This window comes from Ixodes scapularis, unplaced genomic scaffold (assembly GCF_016920785.2).
Source record: "Ixodes scapularis isolate PalLabHiFi unplaced genomic scaffold, ASM1692078v2 PGA_scaffold6__148_contigs__length_123643588, whole genome shotgun sequence".
In the NCBI taxonomy this organism is placed as follows: Eukaryota; Metazoa; Arthropoda; class Arachnida; order Ixodida; family Ixodidae; genus Ixodes; species Ixodes scapularis.
Genome location: NW_024609881.1, coordinates 83509731 through 83534514, shown reverse-complemented (window position 1 = coordinate 83534514; position 24784 = coordinate 83509731). Strand labels below are relative to the sequence as shown.

General features: G+C 45.7%; 1 protein-coding gene across 1 annotated transcript; it reads right to left on the bottom strand.

The window, feature by feature from the left end:
* Positions 1-3317: 3317 nt before the first annotated feature.
* LOC8029131 (organic cation transporter protein-like) lies at positions 3318-22827 on the bottom strand. The gene is made up of 10 exons (XM_029993925.2): positions 22468-22827; positions 21159-21262; positions 20152-20306; positions 17626-17794; positions 14178-14325; positions 11773-11861; positions 11308-11525; positions 9183-9370; positions 5290-5435; positions 3318-3423 (listed from the first exon to the last, which is right to left on the bottom strand). Exons 1-10 carry the CDS (start codon positions 22825-22827, stop codon positions 3318-3320), a joined length of 1683 nt encoding a protein of 560 aa, XP_029849785.2.
* Positions 22828-24784: the final 1957 nt, after the last annotated feature.

Sequence of the window (24784 nt, the reverse complement as noted above, 5' to 3'; positions counted from 1 at the left end):
CTGGGCCACTTCAAAAGCACTCGGGCATACACGTCATACACCTAGAGGAGATTCCTTATAATGAATTACAGACTGCTGAGTGTCGCCATTGATGGTACAATTGACGGCGCGTATGCCCGAATTTGTGGGAAACGCCCCCTTTTTGGCCGATTTTGACGTCTGAGGCAACCTTTGGAGAGCGATAACTAAATAAATTCTGGGCTGCTTCAAAAGCACTCGGGCATACACGTCATACACCTAGAGGAGATTCCTTATAATGAATTACAGACTGCTGAGTGTCGCCATTGATGGTACAATTGACGGCGCGTATGCCCGAATTTGTGGGAAACGCCCCCTTTTTGGCCGATTTTGACGTCTGAGGCAACCTTTGGAGAGCGATAACTAAATAAATTCTTGGCCGCTTCAAAAGCACTCGGGCATACGCGTCATAGACCTAGAGGAGATTCTTTATAATGAATTACAGACTGCTGAGTGTCGCCATTGATGGTACAATTGACGGCGCGTATGCCCGAATTTGTGGGGAACGCCCCCTTTTGGCCGATTTTGACGTCTGAGGCAACCTTTGGAGAGCGATAACTAAATAAATTCTGGGCCGCTTCAAAAGCACTCGGGCATACGCGTCATACACCTAGAGCAGATTCCTTATAATGAATTACAGACTGCTGAGTGTCGCCATTGATGGTACAATGGACGGCGCGTATGCCCGAAGTTGTGGGAAACGCCCCTTTTTTGGCCGATTTTGACGGTTGAGGCAAGCTTTGGAGAGTGATAACTAAATAAATTCTGGGACGCTTCAAAAGCTCTCGGGCATATGCGTCGCAGAACTGGAGGAGATGCATTATTATGGCTTATAGAGTACTGAGTGTCGCCATTGATGGTACAATTGGCGGCGCGTATGCCCGAATTTCTGGGACACACCCCTTTTTCGCCTGATTTTGACGTCTGAGATTGTGATGACTTAAGAGATACTGGGCCGTTTAAAAAAAAAAGCTCTTGGGCGCACGCGAAGCAAACCTACATAAGATTGATTAATTAGCAGTAACAGCGTGCTAAATGTCGCCATAAATGGTACTCTTCATGTCCCGTTTGCCAAAGTGTCTGGACCACGCCCACTCATTTTGGCATTTTTATTTTTAATACCATTCTTGGAAGTGGAATAGCTGGTGAAATGAAATTTGGACACTTTGTAAAAGATAGTTCGGATCAAAAAACGCTTTGACTCCTTAATTATTCAGCGCTTTAAGTATAATGTATTTGAGCTAATTACGCGATAAGAACAAAAAAAAAAGACAACAAAAAAAAACCTGCATTTAGGTTTTGTGTTTATCAATTAAGAAAATATTCAGTGTAGTTGCCGTTTTGTTATACATTACATATGTTGCTAAAAAAATGTATTTAGGAACGCAACAACGTCACTGAATCCTCGAGTCTCCTCACCAACTGTGGATTCTTTTTGGTATTTAAAGCCCTGGGGAACCACTTTAAATTTAAGTAATCTGAAAATAAAAACTGTTTCCATGGAGCTAGAGACATTGGCTATATATATAGCAAAATGCAACTAAATTGATCGTGTGGTTTTCTTAGGGTTTGCATCGAATGTTGAAAAGACCTGTGATTTTCTGCGGTTCGCCATAGGAACCAATGAGTAAAAGTTTGGTTGCATTTTGGCCAGACTTAATATAAACCCAGGGCCACGAAAATTCTCGTGGAGGTTGAGGGAAACGTATTAAAACGTGACACAAAAGTGCAAAGGGATTGAGTGATTAGTTTTCTTTGTATAAAAAAAGATCGCTTTGGTCCATTGAGTTACGGGCGCCGGCGCAGCAGCGGCCGATAGATGGCGTAAGTAGTAACGGCGCTCGCCTGTCCGAGAATCTTGGGGTTGTGTTTAGGACATAGGAAAATTGAGGCGCAGTGTGAGAACAATACGTGTACAACGATTTCTCGGGAAAGGCGGGTTTGCTTATAAGCAAACTCCTTGAGTGGCGTAAATATCGGTGGGAGAAAACAGATGTTTTATCAACATTCATTTTCAAAAAATGGCAGGACACCGAGTGATGCGACATGGCAAAACAGTTCATGGTAACAATGTAATGCATACAGAACCAAACGCACACGGAGAGCGTACTGATTATTAAAAAGCAATAACATATGTTGGTAAATAATTCTGTTTTCGTACCCTGTAAAACAACATAAAAGTTACTTTATTGGAGGGAACGAAGGAGAGCGAAAGTAGGAAAACATTCCATTTGTATTAATTGATATCTACCTCAATCTTTCGTGTTTATGTTTTAAATAATCAAAGTCCATTCAATTAATCAAATTCGTCAAGGATTTGGTAACCAGAAAGATATAACCGCCGCAATGTTTTTTTCCCCACTTATCGCCCAATAACATTATTTTAGTCAAATGGCTGTCTTGCATCGCAACACAAACATCAACAGAACAACAAACGCTTCCTGAGATATGGACGTGAAACTCTACCCCGAAACCTGTATGCTCGGAATAGCGCAATTCTCGCTTATAGCGTCCCATACGACAAGCAAATGGTTTAAAACGTTCTTACATCCTTAAAGATATATATATATATATATATATATATATATATATATATATATATATATATATATATATATGTATATGCAGTCAAGCCACCGCCATAAGTAAACTTGGGTACTGCCACATCCGACCAATGGCCGATTGATGTCTCTCGACATCGCTCGAGAGACTTGGTGAAGTCATTCGAGTCACATCCAAAACAGAACGGAGAAACCGTTGCATACTATCACACACGAAGCACGTACACACGACGAACGCGCTCCAGACCCGTCCGCAGCCAATTTTGTCGTCATGTACGCAGCGAAGACCTTGTCTTTTGGACGACGTACGAGCAGTGTGAGCAGACGGATGAATGCGGAGCACAAGTTCGTCTGCTTCTTTCGCAGGGGTTGTGGTGACGTCAGAACGGCTCCGAGCTCTGATTGGCTCTGGTTGAAGGACAGTGGGTAGACCTCGAAGCAAGCCGCCTTTAGGTCTACCCATTATCCCTCCATCAGAGCCAACCAGAGCCTTCTGAGGTCAAAAGAAGCAGACGAACTCTCGCTTCCCATTGCGCCAGACTGATCGAGGCACCTCGCCCTCCCCCATATATCTTCGATCAGTGGAAGTACAAACGGTGGCAAAATACCCTGCCCGAGCTTTCGCTGCGGGTTCTACCTCAGCCCTTTAACCTCGACAAACGTGAGCCAGGTAGGCGTTGGCTTGATTGCTGTGTCGTTTGCACCTCTAATAAATGCAGGGATAGTTTTCCCGATCAATCATTCCGCGTCCTTTTTGGCTGCAGGGGATTCATCACCGGGAACAACCAGCATTTTCTCGCAGGTAATGGGTGAGGCTTCGCCGTTTCTCTTCGAATCACCAGCTCTGCGGGAAAGATTCGTATTAGCCGTGGTGTGGTTTTGTAGTTCCTTCACATAGGTAACGTGCAAGGCTTTACAAAGGAAGTGACATCAGTTTAGATTTAATTAATTACCCCGAAATAGTTTGCTTTACTAAACTAAAATTGGGTTATTGCCGGGTATACATCGTATGCGGGAGGTACGACTCTAAGATAGCAGCACGAAGTATTTTACTTAATTAGGCTCGCTGGCTTCAGAACTATATTGATTTTCGATTGTTATAGGTCGAATTTGCATCGCCATCGTGTCACTCAACATTAAGAAAAATATTCTCCCCTAAATATAGGGTTATGGTGTCAGGTGACGTCGCTCGACACCACGACATTACCCGACACTCTGATGTCATACGGCGTCACGGGTGGTGTGCAGTAGGGTTGTGTCTAGTCCGTGCGCAGCCCATATCACCTACAAGACAAAGGCCTGCTCATGACGTCATAGTTAGTGGACTCCCAGACCCGCTCCAAGCGGCACACACTCCGATTCCTAACGGGAGTTCACCGCAAAGTGGCAGACGCGTGCGTCTTGGCGTTGCCATGTGCTAGCGTCCAGCTCGTTGTGAGACGCAGCATGGCGCGCTGGCGGCGCTACTGACGCAAACTAGGTAAATAAATGTTAGAAAAACAAAACACTGGCTAGGTGGCGCAAGCCGCCGCCCTATTTAAAGGGTTCAGCCTCATGCATTCATCCATCCATGTGGCGTTGCTGGACCTCAGGGCTAGGTGGCGCTGTTTGGATCCACTTGCGATGACGTTTGAGAGTCAGAAACGTGTAGGCATTGTCTTCTAGGTGGCATCGGTGAAGCATACCGTGCAGCGCCTGGGCTGTCACCGCAGCTTATTTGCGAACCGAACAAAAAATCAAAATATTTTTTTTTTGGTCAGGCAAGTTGAGATTGGCGACAACGGAACGTTTGACAACTAAAAAATCTCGCACAACGCACTGAACTTCAAGAGGGACCACGTGGAAACCTCAGTCTGGATTTCCGAAAATGTCACCCACCACTCTGATGCTTCTAGATGGTTTCTTGTGTCAAGTTCCTCCTGCCAGCATCGAGATTTGTTTCCACAACACAATGCGCCACTTCCCGAAAACTCGACTATATATGCGCAAATAAGAGCACCAAGCTCCTCAGAAGTGATGGCATTGTGAGGCCCTTTCTGTGACCTCCGTCAGTTCCGAAGATCATTATAGTTTGTGGAGAGAAGTCGAATGCGGTGTTTTGTAAATAATCGGGAAACTCTAAAGTAGCGGTTGCGCCACTGATACTACGTCAAGGAAAAGACGGTCTGCAGACCATAGGAAGTTTTAGGCAGCCGTATTTTCTTATTCGATATGATACAAACTCCGGTACGAACTGCGCATGCGCTACAGCATAAGACTTGCGCATGCGCAGTGCGTACCGGAGGGCCCATTGTACCGTATCGGATGGGGAAAAAACAGTTTACCTAAAACTCCCTAAGGTCCGAGGAGCGTTTCTTCCTCGTACGATGTCCCTGTCACATATATTGGTCACGCAAAAAATGTCGGCAGACGTGTTTGATCAGCACACATGTGTAAAGAAAACATGTTCTTAAGCGCGTTTGCACATAATTCTGTCATCGTGCCTGCAGTGAACGCCGTGTCTTTTGTAAGATGTCTGCGCAGTGTGAACGTGCGGCCTAAGGCCAGGACCAGGTGAACGTGCGGCCTAAGACCCGTTTCTCGTCAACATGGCGGCTTCGGGGCTTCATCACGGCACTGCTAGACTCAATGATGAAAGCTGGAGCTCAATGATCGATGAAGGTGATGATGCCGCCTTGAATAATCGAAACCGGATTCGGCATTTCCTCACCTGGATTTCGATAGTCCTTCCGTCTCGTGAAGTGTGTCCGGAAGGGCCACCCGAAACGTCTCGGGTAGCAGGAGGACCAAAATGGCGGACAAGAAGAATAAGCCGCCCAGGATGATTAGCGGCACAGCCTCGTTGGTGTAATTCCTCTGTGTAAGAGTGCGATTCCCAAACGAAGGTCACATTGATCTGACTTTTTTTAACCACTCTTGTATGCACGGTTTGCACGCGACGTCATTACACTTTGCAAGGTGGTTGTTCCTATCTCGTGCTTGCCGAGAAAACCAAATTTGATGGTGCGAAAGATGTGCTACACATGGTACGCCCTTGGTAGCAGGGTCACCACAATGGCGGCTGATGTGACGTCGGTGCAAGTCGTGTAGATAGTTAGACATCGTTGGAAACAATGACGCATAGAAGGAAAGACAATGGCAGGCAGGCTAGGACGAAAGCGGGGAGAAACTTGAAACAGGAATGATTATCCTCAGGAAAATGGCAACGAAAAAAACAAGCAAATGAGCAGAAGCTAGCAAACAGATCCCAGTTATATGATCACAGGAAGAAAACGGAGTAGAAGTGTGCGAACGGTTAATATTGACGCATTAAAGGTTATGAATGACACAGTGCTTTTCGCCTCAAACCGGCATTCGCGCACCCCTAAAAATATTAGTTAACATACAGGCAACTACAACAGAATCGTACACAAACTAACAAACGATTAGGAATTAAAAAATATATATAGAGAGAGAGAGGTAGAAGCGCATAAATTTCTTCCGCACATGTCCAACCCATAAAAACGAAAATCGGAGTGTGTGGGCAGGTAGAGTGAACTTATTTGGGCATACCGAAATGCGATAACTTGCCCTCTTCGGTATCAATAAACAATTTGAAAAAAAGTCACAACTGAAGCAACACCGAGCGAGGCTTGTAGGTACCGGACATCTTATTAACGCATTTGCAGAATCGTATTTGCCTATCTAAAATAGTATTAGATCACCGAGAAGGATAATTTGATTTTCGGGCCGGTAAAAGGACACCCGGAAATGTCAACCTAGAAGGCAGTCGTTGAGTTTGATCAATGCAATAAAAAATTCAAAATCAAAGTAGTCTTGATCAGAATACGATGCACCACGATAATGACGAACATATTCCCTGGAGAAGAGGGACAAGGGGGACAAAATACAAACACACATCTCGGAACCCAGCTATGGTGGCAGCTGATGAAACCCGTTCGCTCTACTGACGTCTAACTCCTGGTTAGTTTAATCGGTAAAGTGCTCCACTCGATATGGACAGGCCCCTGGTTCGATATTAAGATCAAGCGGATTTTTTTGGTCCCGCAAAAGTCACCTATAGCTGTGTTTGTATATTCGTGTTTGTCCTTTGTCTCCCCTTGTTCCCCTACTCCGGGGCTTATTTTCAGATTTGTCCAGCTCGCTTGCACCTTTGCATTAATAGCATTATCATCATCACGATTATAATTACAATATATATTTTCGCCAAAGCTAAAATGTAATAGTTCCAGTCTCAACGGGAGCTATACCCTGGCCACACACTCAGATGAGGCGAAAACAAAGCTTAATAGATTGTATAATCCTATCTCCTGGTTACCACCGAGCCGACGTCTCGCGAAAGTAAAAGGCTACATTGAGACCAATGGACGTTCCCGCGAAAATTGTTTTCAGACGCCAGACATCACACCAAAGTGCATGTTACCTTCAAGACTTCAACGCTGCTTGAAGTACGTCGGAATCACACGAAGCAACGTTTCCCGATATCTTGCACGCAACATCACAGCTCCGGTCCCACGCGTTTATTCGCAGCAAACGCGGCCACAGAATGGTGCCACGTTCTATTGTCCTCATAATAAAATAAAATATACTTACAGAAACACAAATTTTGTGATGCTTTTTTTTAAATTTTAAATATCAGGTTTTTAACTGGACTGACGAAAAACCTACAAGGTTCCGAAACGTTTCCTGATTCTGCGATTTCTATGGAAGACCAGAACCATCTAAGGGGCAATACTGTTTTGATAGTATACAAACGAGGGATTTTTTTTCTCTAATGTTAATTCATTACGTTGCGAGTATTAGTGGCGAGAAGTTGGGAATCACAACGCCTGGTGGATTTTTTTCACAACCCAGAGTGAGGATACTTCAACTTCTTCAGCTGGTGCAGGCACATGCAATGCCAAGCTTCGATGCACAATGGAAATTAAAATATAACCGCGTGTGTAGCACGTTTATTGCCCATAGTGAGAAAAGCAAACCGAAGCGCCCCTAGCGAGCTTCTCACCGCAAATACCATTAGATGGTCACTTTTAAGGCCAGCAGGTCACGGCATATCATGTTCGCGCCCCTTGCTTCGTGATTGAGTCTTCAGCGTTCTTGTCAGCGAAGGCCACGTAATCTGACTGGCCGAGGGGCGAAAATGAGATGCTAATAAGATGCTGGGGAGTCGCCACGCCCTTTATTGCTTAACTTCCCATCAGCTCAAGAAATCCAGTGCGTTCTGAGTCTATCGATCATCTCGTCACCGCACCGTAGCCAATAAGATTGCTCAATTATCCGATAAGGTCGCCGAAGGACGAATGACGAAGCTAGGAGCGCGAACGTGCGTTTTTCGCGTTTCTTGAACTGTCCCCGTTTATAGATGTCTATTAAGGAACAGTACATGGGTGTCACCAAAAAAAAAAAATGTACAGTGTTTTTTTTTACCGTAAAAGTAAATTTGGCATCGCCCAACGCTCATCCTCCGCCCAAAGGTAAAGCGCTAGACGTCACAACCAGATGCCAAAGTTTCAGCACGAACCAATATTTTATTCAAAAGTTATACGTGATTTTCAAAAAAATCCAATGGAAAAATGGTGGCCGACAGAGCTCCCGTATACATGGAGTTCCAAGGCACCAGAAACCGAGAAACGGGCGAAAAGGGGCCCCATTTTCCCATTGAAATTTTCAAAAAAATCACTTATAACTTTTGAATAACATATCGGTTCGTGCTGAAACTTTGGTATCTGGTTCGGACCTCTAGCGCCACCTTTGGGTGGAGAAGGAGCCTTCGGGGATTCGTAGTTCATTTTTGCAAAAGAAACAACCCTGTAATTTTTTTCCCGATGACACCCTGTATATTTAATTGACGAAAACTGTTCGACAGTAAAAAGCAAAAGGAACATAAAAGTAATGCCCTCTTCTCAGGTTATTGTCAGCACTACAGAGGGTCCCATGGAAATATCACCTCCCTGTCTGGTTGCGGGAACTGAATCGTCAGTTTGGATCCGGACGGATTCGACACGACCTATACTCGCATGCGCATAAAAAAAAAAGAAAAAAAAAATAGTGAGAATGTTTACGGTGCAGTGCTAATTTTCTCCTCTATATATAGCAAAATAAAATATTTGTAGGTGCATTTTAAATTAGCTATATGGTATCTTATCAAGACGTGCACGTTCCAAAGGCCAAACGGGTCCTTTCTTCTCCCGACGACCAAAACTTGTAAAAACTATATTTCTCGCAGCCTGTATGAACCATAGGCAAAACTTACTTTTTTTTTCTCCTTAAAATGACAAGGAGTATAGAATTATTAAAGTCCGTGTACAATAATTTTACGCCATCACGGTGAAATTGAGCGCAGACAGAAATTATACACGAGAGCTGTGCCAACGTTTGACTCGGTCTCGTGCCCGATCGGTGCGTAGAGGGACGAACGGTGTCGAACCCGGGCCCCCTTGCTGAGTTGGCGACACCCTACCACGATGAAGTTCCACAGAGGTATAAAGGAGGCTGTCCTTGGTCATTCTAGTTGTTGATGATGGATTCCAGCAATGAGAATTTCTGCGACGGGCAAATCGTGGGAACCCCACCTCTGGATGGCATATCTGGAGACGGCCTTACCAGCTCGATGAGGAACGGAACCAGTGCACCGCCCACGCGGGTTCCCACGAGGCATGCTCCGACGCCCAGGGTGCGCAGCACGGTAGGGAACACTTCGGCAGCAAACATCCAGACGACCGTGAGAGCCGCAGATGCCAGTACCTTGCCTCCGATGCCCAAGCACTGGCGCAACCACGCCAGCTCTGGACCTGGGTCACAGTGCCGACCGTTGAGACGAGGCCATCCTGTGCCTATACAACTTTCGAGTCGCTGGTCCGTGGACGAGTGTGCGCCCTCTAATATTCCGCTAAAGAGTGCTACTGCGCATGCCCAGAACGCCTTCCACATGCCCAGTAGACAAAGATGACGATAATAATCCCTGGAGAAGGGAAACAAGGCGGACAAAAGACAAAAACAAATTTCTAAACTGGAGATTTGTGTCTGTCCTTTGTCTCCCTTGTTCTTCTGGTCCAGTGATTATTATCGTCAGTATTGTGCGGCTCGCTTGCACAGGTGCATTATTTGCATTATCACTGACAAAAATGACAGCGCGCCAACGGCGATTATTGGTCTGTACACTGTAGAAAAGGTTGCGTGTCTACTCTCTTGCACTGCAGCTGCGAGAGAGTAGAGCATACATATAGAAAGCTCAAACTTTTACCGAATGTCCGGTGACCGGGACAGTGTTTGCTGTGTGAAATTTCACAACAAAGTTATTTTCCAATAAAAAGAAAAAAAAAAGTAGAGCAAAAACTTGCCTAAGTCAAGGTTGGGCGAATTCTCAGACGACCGAGTCTAGCGAAGCTATGTTCTTAAGCCGCCATCTCGCGATGGACGCAGCGAGCACGTAACAGAGAGCGTTTTCTGCTCGCTGGTCCTATTGGGAGATGGCGTCTCAAAGAAAAAGTGTAGCTTACTCGCTCGTTCGCGAACGCGCCCAATCTTAACTTTTGGCAAGTTCTTTTCTTCTCACTTGTGTACGGAAAAAGAGCTACGCCTTGAAATTTCACACGGTAAAACTGACCTGCTCAGTACACATTCGGTGAAAGTTCGAACTTTCCATTAGCAGGCGTCGATTTTGTTCGCTTTATTTTACAGCGGGGTACTCTATAGATTGCAGCAATTGGCTCTCCCAACTGATTTGCGGGAAAGTATATGCAGCCCACAGCTCTCCTGAAGTCCTGAAAAACCTAAGCCTCTTAGCGCTGCATCGGCTGCTAACCATGTGGTTCTTCTTCAGGTTTCAGCTTCGGTTACCATTGGGACAGGTTCGAGTTGTCTTATGAAGTGCGGCACGGGGATATTTTCATGAACTCACTAATCAACAAACTCTTTGAAACATTAACAATATTTTCTAGGCCCTGATCCAGAATTGTGAATGTCTTAAATACTTCTAAGGAGTTTTATAAAACTGATCTCCTCGGGTTTGTAAATACCCAACACTCTTTGTGGGAATGATTGTGGAACTGCGGCGGACGCAGTAAGCTGATGTCCACCAGCAAATATACTTACAGTTGCGCAGAAAATGAGACGCAGTCAGCTGATTCCAACCAGCAAACAAAGTTACAGTTGCGCACAAAAGGACAGGGACAGAGAGGAGGAACAAGAAGACTTTTGTGCGCAACTGTAATTATGTTCAATCCATACCAACTCGCTCAACTGTCTACATTCCACCAGCAAAGGCCGAACGTGTTCAAGCGGGCCCCGGGCGTTTGTGGTCCGATTAAATGACTATGTGTATACTTCAAGAAAAGTACAAAGATAGTTAAAACTAGAAAGAAATTAACTTAGAAGGGCAACACTGTGGCAACCAACGTTTTGCCCGGTTTCTTTACGGGCCCCGAGAGGTTTCTGAACATAACGTCAGCTGTCACTTTGACGGTTCAAAGAGATTATTTGATTTGAGTTCACTAAAAACACACAAAGTGATTTTCTTCAAAACGTGCATACTGCGGGCACTGGGCAAGCGAGTGAACTTGTTTTTTTCGAAGATCGAAGGATCTGCGTCATCACCTTGACGTGACGTCAGAAACATGCGTTGGTGTCAAAGTTTAGAGGCTGCAGGTGACAAAATATAGCGTGCTATATAATAGTTTAGCCACCAACCAAGTGGCAATATGACGTCACATATTTTTAATTTCGTTACCAGCGAACACCAGGAGGCCGATGGCAACGGAGCAGGCGCCTCCTACGGCGAAAATGACCAGCATGGTCAGTCGTCTGCGGCACCATCGCACCGTGCAGTAGCAGAGCAGACAGACTGGAAACTCGGCGGCGGCCGCCAGGAGGAAGTTGATGTAAGGGTTGCCTCCCAGTGACGTCACCGAAAACTGCAGACCATAGAAGACGGCTCCACACGTCATCCTGCGCGATGGTTCAATTTCGTCTATCGTAGGGATGGGCATGTTTCAAAGGTATACATCAAAGCATCTAATATAAGAAACTAGATCGTTCTAAGCGCTGATGATAATGATGAAAAAAAAGGAGGAAAGTAAATTGTGTTTACGATGATGGTGAGAGGAACGTAATACAGGGAGAAACGCGCCTCAGAGTGTGCCGGTATGATTAAAAGTGTGACCCCGGCTTTAGGGGAACCTTAAACTCAACTCACGATGCGTAGACGAGCACGATGCTGTACCGCCGCACTTTTCGTGTTCTCAGAAGGTCGGAACAGTTCACCTCCTCTGCTTCGTGATCTTGCTGAAAAAAAAAAAAAAAAAAAAAAAAATTTGCCTAATAGATTTTTTTTTTTAATCTTTGTGAGGCAGTGCAAAGAGCAATTGGGACACGTCAACTTCCCGCGCGCTAAAATGAGTATGTCTAAAAGTTGCGTTCGACCACCTGACCAGATGCTGTGTATATACAGTTATCTTCCGATTGGCCAGCGGCTTCATATGTACAGTCTCCGGCGATATGAAAGACCCACTGGGAGCGCGTGGCCGAGGCAGTGGCTGGCGGGGGCGCTACGAGCGCTCCGGGCAATTCCATTCTGCTTCGAGGGGAGGACGCTCACTCGGGGCTCAGCACAAACAGTTAAGCGCGCGCTTTAGCTGAGCCCCGAGTGAGCGTCCTCCCCTCGAAGCAGAACGGAACTGCTTCGAGCGTCCTCCCCTCGAAGCAGAACGGAACTGCCCGGAGCGCTCGCAGCGCCCCCGCCAGCCACCGCCTCGGCCACGCGCTCCCAGTGGGTCTTTCATATCGCCGGAGACTGTACCTTGTTTGTTTGGTCTATAGCAGAGCGACGTGGGCGCTTCATTGTATGATATAAACAAAACACTAATTTAGAGCTCTGTAAAACCAGAGCGCTGCCATTCAAAACTTTTTGCTCCTCTTGATTGGCGAGCCTTTTAACGTGAAACGTTCTTGGCTTGGTATTCAGCATTTTATGAAGCCTGACCGTGGCCGCGAAGTTCGACGCTGATTGGCTAAGGGGGGATGTCACGTGACCAGAGGGGTTGGCGAGAAGGAATGGGGTGGGCGAGGAGGAGCTCGACCACCTGTGCGCACTGAGAAAGAGTAGATGGAGAGTATGGAAGGCTCTCGAAGATCGTCAGGTTTATCAGCCTGATTAGCGCTAGTATTGCTTCATTTTAGGAACAACTATCAAGTGTACACATGGTACGCGGTAAACTATATGATGAAGAGCGCCGTGAACGTTTGTGAAATTCAGAGTATCGCTAAACGTTTGTGATGATAAAGCGTTTCACATTTGCAATAGAATTGTCTAGCTATTCTCTTAAGTGCATTAGTACGCACTTCTACCAGGGTAATTAAGAACTACTCCCACTCCAGTTATCTTAAAACTTCTGTTCTTCGTACGAGGTCGCTCTCTCTCCAGTCTCGTTTATGGAGGTTAGAACGCGTCAGGTCAGTTTGGTTGTGACTGTTGCGTGAAATAGTCCTCTTTCGCGGAGAAGTGTTTTTGAATGGGTGCAAATTCAAGGAAGGCGGCGCATGTGTCAGCAATGAAGAAGGAGACGGACGCCCGTCTTCGGCCGCGAGGGATGACAACATCAAGCGAGCACGTGGACTGACTCTGTCGGATACACGAGTGACGGTGGATGAGGGAAAAAATAATTTTCAAGTCAGCCAAGGATATGCCTATGCAACAATCCACAACAGACATGGGTTTCAAAAGGTTTGTGCGAGATAAGTTCTGAAGCGCTTGTGCGGATTTTTTTTTTTTTTCAGACACCCTCGTATGTAAGAATTAATGACATCTCGACTACTTTACCGCCGGATATTTTTCTTTTATATTTCATATAAGTGCACTCACACCGCCCGTCTCTCTGTGAAAAGGCGTAGGTTTTTGGTAACATTTTCCTTACTGTGTATTTTTTTTATCGGTATGGCGTTACCGGCACTTAACTCAAGGAAAGATGTCTCCACATAAAAACAGGCTTCCAAGCACTTTAACTAGAGTTTTTAACTTCAGTCCACTTTTGGGGCAACAAATAATGCGTGTACTGAAAGCGGTAATGGACAAAACGGTGGTTTGCATCTCATCACTGCCTACGAAACGATAACGTTTCCCAAAGATGTCATAACATGTCAACTGCAGCCTTAGATAACAAAAACACAAATTAGCACTAGTCAAGGTCAAGTTAAATGAGATTAAGGGACGAAGAGCGCGTTGGTGCGGGTCAAGTTTGAAGAAAGAATAATCATGTAAGACGAGGACGACACGACGCCATCTTTCATAAAAGATGAAAGAAAGATGTGCTCGTGTCGTCTTCGTCTTGCACGTTTATTCTGTCTGCAATATTGTTTAAATTAGATTCGTGATTGTAACAAATTCATCAGTAGAAAACTCATCGCAGTCGGTGAAGACACATAAAATTAAACTTGTCAACTGGGGTCCTTTGAGAAGGACATTAGCTGACCAGTTCTGCAAAATTAAGATATCGGCTAAACTTAAGGAGAAAAAGGTTTTTTTTTTCTCGGCGTGTTCATGACAAACACAATAACTTTTCCCCTCCGACGCTTCGTGACGTTAGTCCGTGGGCCATAAAATACCTCTGTAATCTTCCAGCGAAGTTGCTCGATGATGGAGTCCACGTTCTTAATTTCAATGCCGTTGGCAGTCCCCGCTTGGAGGAGAACCCTCCGTGCCCTTTTCAACTTTCCCGTCGCCACTAACCAGCGCGGCGACTCTGGGAGGTACCTGAGGGCGAAGACAATCAAATTCCTTACAAGAAAGCCGTGGTCACACTGACAATACAGCATACAAGAGAAACTGCCTGAGGCGTAGCATACATTTCATCCTTGTGTCACTGTCCTGTCACGATGGTAAAACAAAAACTGTCAGTAGACAGGTTCGAAGAATATATATGCGGACCGCAAGTTCGTCTGCTTCTTTTGCAGGGGTTGTGGTGACGTCAGAAAGATGCCGAGCTCTGATTGGTTTTGAACGAAAGATAGTGGGTAGACTTCAAAACAGCTTGCTTTGAGGTCTACCGACCTGCAGTGCCTGCAGTGAACGCCGTGTGTCTTTTTGCGTTATGTACCAGCAGTGTGCCTGTGGCTTAAACAGACGCGTTCCTCGCTTCATCGACGCATAGGGTCTTGGAAGACCTGCCGAAAGAAATAAAGCCCAACTTCACCAGAACCAGGAGCGCCACAAACGAACAGTGCTTACGTCTACAGCCATCATGGCGCTCCCAAATGAGACGCAAGCGAAATATACGGTTAAGTTCATCGCCTCAAGATGCGTGGCTTTCCTACCTCGCGGTAGATATCCGTCTGCGAGCTCAATGCAATGTGCAACACAACAGACCCTAAATAAGCTAAGCCTAGAGCAACGCTACGATCCATTTTCAGATTGTCTTGTGGGGGCCGCCATTTTGTTCTCTAGTGCAGAGTGGAGCGCCAGTTATAATTCCAAAATGCGACTTTTTGAGCTTTGGATACGGCGTCAAAAAACTCAAGCAATGTCGTTTTTTTTTTTTTGTTTTTTTTTTTACAATAGAGTTTATTTCTTCTCTCTCTCGGTTGCGCGAACTGTTTTAGCATATTTTTGGAGGAAGGAAAAGCGTTTCATGCAATTTCAAATAAAGCGTCATGCAACTGGCAACAGTGACCTTAAGAACCAAGATGGCTGAAGTGTCATTACCCTGAAGCGTAGCTTGTTTATAGTGGCTCTAAACATCACTGCCGCTTGATTGCTATAATTAGCTATATATATATATAGGGTGTCCCAAGCAGACCTTCTGAAGTGAAACGAGCCACAAAGATCGACGCCCGCACATATAAAGCCCAAACTTTCACCGAATGTGCACCGAGCAGGTCAATTTTACCGTGTGAAATCGCAAAGCGCCAGTTCCCTTCCCGTTAAAAATTAAAACAAAACTTGCCAAAGTCGAGGTTGGGTCTGTTCGCCGACGACCGAGTAAGCGATGCTATTGACTTGTGGCGCCACCTCTAGATGGGTGCAGCGAGCAGACGTCGCACTTTGTTGTCGGCTCGTTGCGTATATTGGGAGATGGCGCCACAAGCAAATAGCCCCACTGTTTCGATCGTCTTCAAACGCGGCCAACCTTGACTTTGGCAAGTGTTTTGCTCTCATTTTTTACAGTAAGAGAACTGTGCTTTGAAATTTCACCTGGTATAACTGACCTGCTCAGTCCACATTGGGAAAAAGTTTGAGCTTTCTATGTGCAGGCGTCGATTTTTCCAGCTTGTATTAAAGCGGAAGTTCCGCTTGGGACAGAGTATAGCTTTCCCTTTAACGCTGCCGTTGTTCTATCAAACCTTGGCAGAAATTTGATGTTAAACTTGTAATAAATCCTAAAAAGATCCTGAGACGTACACCGTGAGAAAGCCAAAGAAAGCGCGCCTCTCCGCAATGCCATAGGAAGTGCCAAAACGTAAGAAAGGATGATCACGTGTACGACGGAACTTCGCCTCTGTAGGCGTCATTCTCTTCGGTGGGTGACAAACAGCAGCTCGAACGCGAGTCCTTTGTTCGTTGTAGCGCATCCTGATATTTGTTAGTCAGCAAAAACAACGCACCCTTCGAAGTATTAGCACACCATGTGTTTTATCAGTCGAATTTTATGGGAAAACCGTCATGGAGGACCGTCACGAAGAGCCGTTACGAGGCAACATGACATCACGTGAGTCTGGAACGTCACGTCACTCTGTGGTGTTCCAAAGTGACGTGCTAGATGTTTGTGTGTGACGTCATGGTATCATGTGACCGAGATTCATGACGTCACGTGATATCATGACGTCACGTGCTCTCACAGTGTCACGTGACGTCGTGTGACATCCCTACATTACGTGACGTTATGACTACGCACCTCGTGACGTCACACATACACGTACTCATTCAGAACACATTCTGAGCTTCGTGGTGTCTGTCAGCATGGTCTGTAAGTTTCCCCTTCCTTATTCTCGAAGGCCGAGTCCTCCGTTTGTCAAAAACCGATGTGTTTCTAACAGTCCTCTAAAAGGCAAAAGCAGGCAGTGTTACGAATAGGCTGCTTTCATTGACGTTGTTAGGTCCACCATTCTGTTTTTATGAGCTGTCAGGCGCGTGCTGAAGGCAAGCATTCCCAGAATTCATCTGGCACTATCAAATACGTTCTGCACGGACGCTTATAAGTAGGGCTCCGTAATTTAAAGGTGTATTTTTCTTTTAATTCGGGGTTGGTTTATTGGGGTTTATTTTTTCCCGTAAATTCGGTGCTTTTCGGTCTCTTTTTGGGTGTCGAACAAACAATCACGGCTTACGTTAAAAAAAAGCAAAAAAAAAACACGGGCGTGGAGTTTTTTTTTTTTTTTTTTTAAAGGAAACATACGGCGGGACACTAATACATAAAAAATCCTGGTACCGATACAAAAAAAAAAAAAAAAAAAAAAAAGATAAGGGGTGGAGTTTCGAAGAAGCACCAGTCTCGCGGACAGTTCTGTAGGGGCTGAGTTTTAGACTAACAAAATAAAGATCTAGATAAAAAAACAATGTTCTGTCCGTGAAACTTTTTTTTTTTTCTCTCTCTATCAAGGGCATTTCCTATTCGGGTTGCTTTGATTTTCTACAATTTTGATCGGACCAGTCCGTGGGTTAGCTTCAGAGTTCATCGGTAGTTACCGAAAACTACACGGAACCCTACTTGTAATAATCGTCACGCTGACACCTGACAGCAGAAATGGTGAATTGACGTCACGTGAAAACGCCCTATCGACCAACTAACTGTTTATAAACAATCCTGCGTGTGCCCACACCGGGTGTTGGCAGTGCGCGTGCGCAGGAACCCGATTCGCCCGAGGCGTAGCATCTGCGCATGCGCAGTGCCGACAGCAGCGCCACCGCAGTGACGAGACGTCAGAAGGTTAAGTGGCAGACGACGCCCACGTCGCCTGCTCAACCTCCAGTCAGAGCTTTACGCCGTCACGACATTGCACCCGCCGCGCAAGGAGCAGACGAACTTGTTCGCCGCGTTACGATAAGCGATCATCGTACCAGGACCAGGCGAGGAAGACCACCAGGGGCAAGGAGATGGCGACCTGCAGCTGTCTCCAGTCTTGGAAGACCCAGGCAAAGGCCGGAAGAGCGCAGAGCCCCAGGGCAAACCCCAAAGAGAAGGCCACGGCTGTCGTCGTCCTCTTACGTGGTCCGACCACCTCCATCACTGCGGAGAAAGCGTCGAGCAGGGCCGTCATGCACCTGCAGTCTGCTTCTGAGCGATATTTCGGGCGTAAAATATTCGCATAAACAATCCAATGAACGGAGTTCATTAGAACTTTTCACAAATGTTTCTTTATGTGATGCATTGATAACATCAGCTTATACTCATGAAGTTTGAGTACTCAAACTTCATGAGTATAGACTCCAATAAAAAGAAATATAGGCACAAAAATCCATATATATATATATATTTTTTTTTATTCACAGGGAGGACAACGAGGGGAAAGGGTCTGGGTGACGCTGCCACTCATAGACGGACCACACTCGCTCTGATATACTGGATCTACTTTTGAGTGTTCATATCAAAGACGATTTCTCGTTTGGTCTTTATGTTGCGCCATCTGTGAGCAGCATAGTAAACCAGACGCTTTTTACCGTTTTCCTCCCTTTGCTACAAAACCAGACAAACAAGATTTTATGGGATTTGTTTTTAGAGCGCAGCCCTTAGTCGCCCGTTTCCGGCTTGAGCGGCGTCGCCGTCGCCGTCGCCGTTGGCGTGACCGCGCGGTGCATTATGGGTAAATTTCCCCGCTAAATCTAGCGCAAAATTTTCCCGCTAGATCTAGGGGAAAAAATTCCCCACTATATCTAGCGGAAACATTTCCCCGCTAAATCTAGCGCAAAAATTTCCCCGGTAAATCTAGCGAAAAAAATTCCCCGCTAAATCTAGCGGAAAAATTTCCCCGCTAAATCTAGCGGAATCATTTCCTCGTTAAATCTAGCGGAAAAATTACCCGCTAAATCTAGCGGAAAAATTTCCCCGCCAAATCTAGCGGAAAAAATTTCCCCGCTAAATCCAGCGGAAAAAATTCCCGCTAAATCTAGCAGAAAAATTCCCCGCTAAATGCAGCGGAAAAAATTCCCCGCTAAATCTAGTGGAAAAAAAAATCAAATCTAGCGGAAAATTTTTTCTCGGTCTTGGGGGTCGCGTGACCCCCCCCCCCCCCCCCCCCCGAGGTCATGTGACCCCCCCCCCCCCCCCCCCCAGAGGCCAAGTGACAGCCCCGTAAGGTAAACGTGGCTCCCCACCCCAGGACAGGAGACCCTCAATACTTTTCCCTCCTCCTCCTCAAGGGCTGATTCGGCGTTACAGGGAGTTGTAAACGGCTTTCATTTTTTTCTTCTGACACCTAAGCTCATGAAATTTGAGCGTAACAAATGCACCACGTGAAGACACCCTTCGTGAGAAGTTTATTTGCGAACAACTGATCGGTATATTCAATTTTTTTTTACCCGAACAGCATACGATTGCACCCTCCCGATACAAATAACTGCAAGTCAGTATTTAATATATCTAAAGTACAAACCTAAGTAATTATTTACTTGGTAACCGTAACCCTAGGCACAATTTGTCGGAATTTGCAGGTTACATTTTTGCGGGTACTTTAAAGGGATCTCCAACAAAATAAGAAAGTGCTCTGTACAAGACTCTAAATAATGGAATCACACCATGACAGTGTCATCGAGAAGCTTCATTAACATAAACCTTTCCTTTCGAGTAAACAGTTATAAAATCCTACGTGAATACTTAACAGTGAATTGCGATGGCAATGCCCCTAGTCACGTGGGATCTTTTTTTTTGTTTTTTGTTTACTTTCGCGTTTTTGCTTTGTAAGCTCCAAGAAATTAGCTTGATCACTGAGGCTACTTTAATGAAAACGACAGGATGGGACATTTCTCAGTACATTCAAAACCTTAGACAATTAATTTTTATTAATTAACAAGTTTGATACAGAAAAAAAAAAGATTTATATCTGAACTTGCAGGGCCGTGAACACTACAGCTTTGGTTCCACGCTGATAGCGTGGGCCAGCTTGATTTATTTTTTAAAGTTTTGGCAAAAAAAAAAAAGTTGAAACCCTATATACAGGGTGTTTTTTTTTAGGTTTTCCAGATTTGTTTTATTAGAAAAGCTGTAAAGGCTACACCAATGTGGTCTTTACCGGTAGTAAGTTATACGGCCACGGGGACATAGCAGAGGGTGCTAATCGTCTCGATAAGTCGAATAATGAACAGATTAATCATCAACTTTTACTTTAGTGAAAATAAACATGTGCTTTCAATTACACACTTGCTCAACGTCATAAAAAAACTTTTAAATATGTATATTTTGAATATACTTTAGCGCTTTGGAAGCGCGGCAGTGCGCTAAAGTTACCACTCCCCGCACTATTTCCTCTTGGCCGTTAAATCTCACCTGCAGAGATCGGTCAAGCTTTTACGGCTTTCTTTAAAGAAATACGTAAAGCCATAATAAATACAGCTCGTACAATAAAAAAAGAAAAATCGCATCGCCCTTACGTAGGCAGAAACAGGACGCCTGTCCTAGGCCCAGTCCTAGGCCTACCAGGGACCTCGAGACCAGAAGGAACAAGAAGGACGGGGACACCGAGACTGCGAGGCCGCCGAGAAGGCTGAGGGCGAGGGAAACGATGACCAGTGGTCGACGCCCCAACCTGCGCGGAAAAAGCATTCGGTGTATTTTCATTCCATTTGTATTAGCCGAAAGACATCTAGTTTTAAGCCGCAGCCAGACTGCTCGTATACATCGAAGAAAAGACACGGTGTTCTTTGAGGACATGATGACAGAACTAGGCCTGTCCGCCGGACACACCTCGGAGAGGTTCGAAACCATGTTTGCTCCATACGTTTGTATAGGCTTCGGACACGCCTGCTCAGTGTAACATGACGATCATAAAAAAAAAAAAAAACACGCTGGAGACAGTGTTTACAGACTGTTTTTTGGTATCATGAATCAGCAGTATAGCCCCGGCTTTACATGGGGGTGAGAGCATGAAAGTGGGAAAAGGGGTGACGGATACAATATATATATATACAGATACATGTAATCAGAAATTGCAACTAGTGATATATAGATGTCGTGCTACATTATACAGGATGTCTAATTTTAATTCGAACAGATTTGAACAAAAAAGTTTTAAGAAAAGCATTGATGGGCTCTAAACAAGTGGGCTATATACGGCTAGAGGGACATAATGCCGGTGCGCTAAACGCCACCATAGGTCAAATAGAACGAAATTTTCTGATCAACTTTCTACTTGTGAAAAATGGACACTTTTGTTTTAATTAAAAAACTTACCGAGTGTCATATCGAATCACTAAATTAGTCAATTTAAGAGAATTCCAAAGCTCGTCGGGGAAGCGTTGGGGGTGCGCTTAAGTTACCACACGTGCAAGGTACAGGACCGCGACGGTACGAAAAACTCGGATGATGATTGATACTTTTCGCTTGTTTTGACGTTCCGATTTCCCGATTTCGTCTAAACAAACAACGGCAGCTGGCTCACCTGTCTCCCAGGCTGGAGCAGACCAGGGTGCCCACAAGCATTCCAGCCATGGTGGCGCTCTGGACGAGAGACCGTGTCCACGCCCTGGCGCAGACCAAGTCCCACTATACACAGGTGCCGAAAAACACGGCAGCGAGTTTAATCGCCGCCGACTCTTGCAGTGCATCTTTACCATTCACACTGCTCGCACATCATACAAAGCACACGGTACTTTCTTAGGCTTGACGACAGAAACACCTGTGGACATGTCTCAGCATGTTTCAAGCATGTTTAGCTACCCATACACGTATCCTTCGGACATGTCCACAGATAGCTTTTCCGTGTCCAATGTAAAATGATCGTTATGCGATAAAAATCAGGCAGTCTCTTCAGATTGTCCTTTCTATGATGGACTCGCCACGTGACATGCTCAAGGCCACCCTTAAAACCGGGGTCACACTGCCCATACAACACGCAGAAGGCAGCCTGCAAACACAAGCCACCAGAATAACCGCGGTTCGAATGCCGCGTGTCGAGTTTTCTCCTGTAACGCGTCGCCGTGCGGCCTTCGAAGCAGGGATCTCGCTGTAACTCGCGTTCAAATTTGTTTGCAGGCTGTTTTTTGTACTATGTGTATAAGCAGCGCTTTATTGTGTGTTTGCTTGTTGAGAAAAAAAAGTTTTTTCCGCGACCCGGAAAATCTTTTGCAGTGCCCCTTGCTTACAAACATATCCAGTTGATGTCGCGTCAATAACGTACAAACGTTCAAAAAAAATTTTCCTAACATGTTGTATGTGTGCCAAAATTGTCTGCTACCTGTCACTCTGGTCGGACGAGGGCCTTTGTCTCATTTCAGTGGCATATGCACGCATACATATATTCTACTTGCACCCCATTCAGACGGCCATCATACATATATCGCTTTCCACCTGCCAGGAACGGAGGATCGCGAGCTGATTCGCCGCCGGCGATAAATTTACTTTTATGATCGTGTGAATCAGGTATAAAACTTATTGAATATATATCTACATGTATGTATACCACTCAAATGAAAAGAAAGCGAGTCTTTTTTTAAAAATGCATAGTTCGTGCGTCATAAATCACACCCCTGCAAAAGCGAGCTCGCCGGACTTTGGCGATAGACCAAAGGCGGATGCGAAACGCACAAATAATGCAACAACCGTCCCCAAAGACGTCTTCGTCTGCTCTGAAGCGCCATATTCGGACTACAATCAATCGCGAGATATGGTATCGGCTACCCGAAAGGACAAGCGGAAGACTCGAGATCGCATCGATAAAAGCCACGAGGCATTCACCACGTTCTACCTACCTCTTGGACGAGAGAATGCCGGTAGAAGGTCTCGCCGTACTCCCATCTCTCGCAGGCGACCGTGATGTTTTCAAGGGCCACGAGCTCAGATCCAACGCGCTTCACCGGAAACATGAGACAGCTGCTGTAACGAATGTCACCTCCAATGCCAGTCTCATAGGGTAGTGCCATTGCCTTCCACTGGTCCACTGTCACATTACCAATGAGTTCGTCTGGCGGAGCACACCAGTGCTCTACCGCCGGAAAAAAGAAAGTGTACACCACCAGGTGAAGGCCGGTTGGGAAACCTCTCAACAGACAGAACATGAAGATGTTCCTCTGGAACTTGCCGTAGTCCCCGATGACGCTGGTGACGTCCATCGCCCCTGGTACAATCTTGTAGAGTTTTTAGAGTTGGACTGTTCACGCGAGGATCAGTCTGGTTTTCACATTTGTTGAGGTTGGACTATCGGCACTGTGGTCAGGACAATGCCGCTCCTGGTACAGTCTTCAAGATCCTACAGAGTTGGACTGTTCACTCGAGGATCAAGGACAGTCTGATTTTCAGATATGTTGACGTTAAAATATGGGCAATATGTTCGGAACAATGCCGCTTCTGGTACAGTCTTCTTCAGAGTTCACTTGCTCCAAGGAAATTAACCACCAGCACAATTCTGGCTTGTACTAGCAATGGACAGTGAACAGCACGACCTAGTTGCGACCCAGTATGGCCAGCGGCTGATCACTAGCATCAGGACCTGGTGGAACTGTAACTACAGAGGGCAGAGTCGCGCCAAGCCTAAGACGCTCAAGGAACCGTGCTTGCCTCGTGACGTTTCCATTGACAGAGACGGAAAGACAGCGGCGGCCGCTTTTCTCCCTCGAAAGTCCGAGGGAAAGCGGATGTCGTAGTATCTCGATAAGGCCGTCGTGAGAGTTGGTCGCGCGGACTCTGCCGCAGGACGATAGCCGTGAACTAAGCACAAAATTGCTGCCAACTTTTTTTCTCAGTGCAGTGTTGTACGGGAGACAGTCGAAAAAAAAAAAAAAAAAAAGCCTCTCTTCGGATTTGAGAAGATACTGCACTTCGTTTTCAAACTCATTGTGCATCTTTGTCAAAGGCTACCGGCGCGAGCGCTGTGTCTTGACTTAGGGCGTTTGATTTGCATGCACTCTCGCGCGAACGAGACGCCATACTCCTTCCCTTGTTGAATAAACCTGAGACTGGGACAGAAATGAACATATAAGTCGAAGGAACAGAAAAGGATCGGACGACGTCTTTTGAGACGTCGTCCTGTCCTTTTCTGTTCCTTCGACTTATATCTTCATTTCTGAGACGTCGTCCTGTCCTTTTCCCTCTAAGTTCAACCGCTGCCGGCGATCTGTGCGATTGATATCCCCGGCTAAACCAACAAATAACCAATAAACCAATAAACTTATATTCCTACACTTTCTTTTTCTGTGCCTTACTGGTTTGGCTGGTATAAGAAAACACACAAAAACGACGACTGCCGTCACCATACACCTTTTTCGCTGCTTGATGAACTCCATCGGCTTTTGTCTTTCAGATGCTATCGGACTTGGTGTGAAACGGAGTATACACTAACACGCGCCTGTGACGTCACGTCTCTGCGGTGGCGCTGTTGTCGCTACTGCGCATGCGCACAGGGTTCCTTTCACGCAAATCTGGTTTCCGCGCACGTTCAGTTCCCACACCTGTTGTGGGCAAGCGCTGACTTGTTTGTAAACATTGTGCCGGTCTATAGATGAGCCACATGCCACGATCGTCAGTAGCTTAGGTACCGTTGTATACAAGAAGCAAGAAACAAAATGTTGGCGACTTGTGCGGAATCGACGGCTCCTAGCGGCTGTAGAGAACAGAAAGGCGTCATGACACTCAGGTTTGCTCGCCGGCTTTCTTGAGCCAATCTGATTTTCATCGAGCATATAGTTGGTGTAGAACACTGCACGGGCCGGAATTTCTAGGCTCAACTCGATCTGGCCCGGTAGAAACACGGCCCGGGCCCGGCCCGAGCCCAATAAAATATTAAAATATGAGCCCGAGCCCGGCCAGCGTTGGAAAACTGGGACCGAGATTTTTTTTTACACCATACATATTCCGGCTTAGAAGATGTATTTGAGAGAATATGAGCGAAATATGCACATCATTGGCGACAGTCTTTGAACTCATGGCACACGGAGAATTTGGAAGACAAAAGAAAGGAATTCTTTATTTATAAATTTCGTGAAAAGATATTGCAATTTTTGTTGTTCCATTCAATTCGTTTCACAAAAAAATTTTCCTTCCTACATGGTTTTGAGGAGAAACAATAAATTG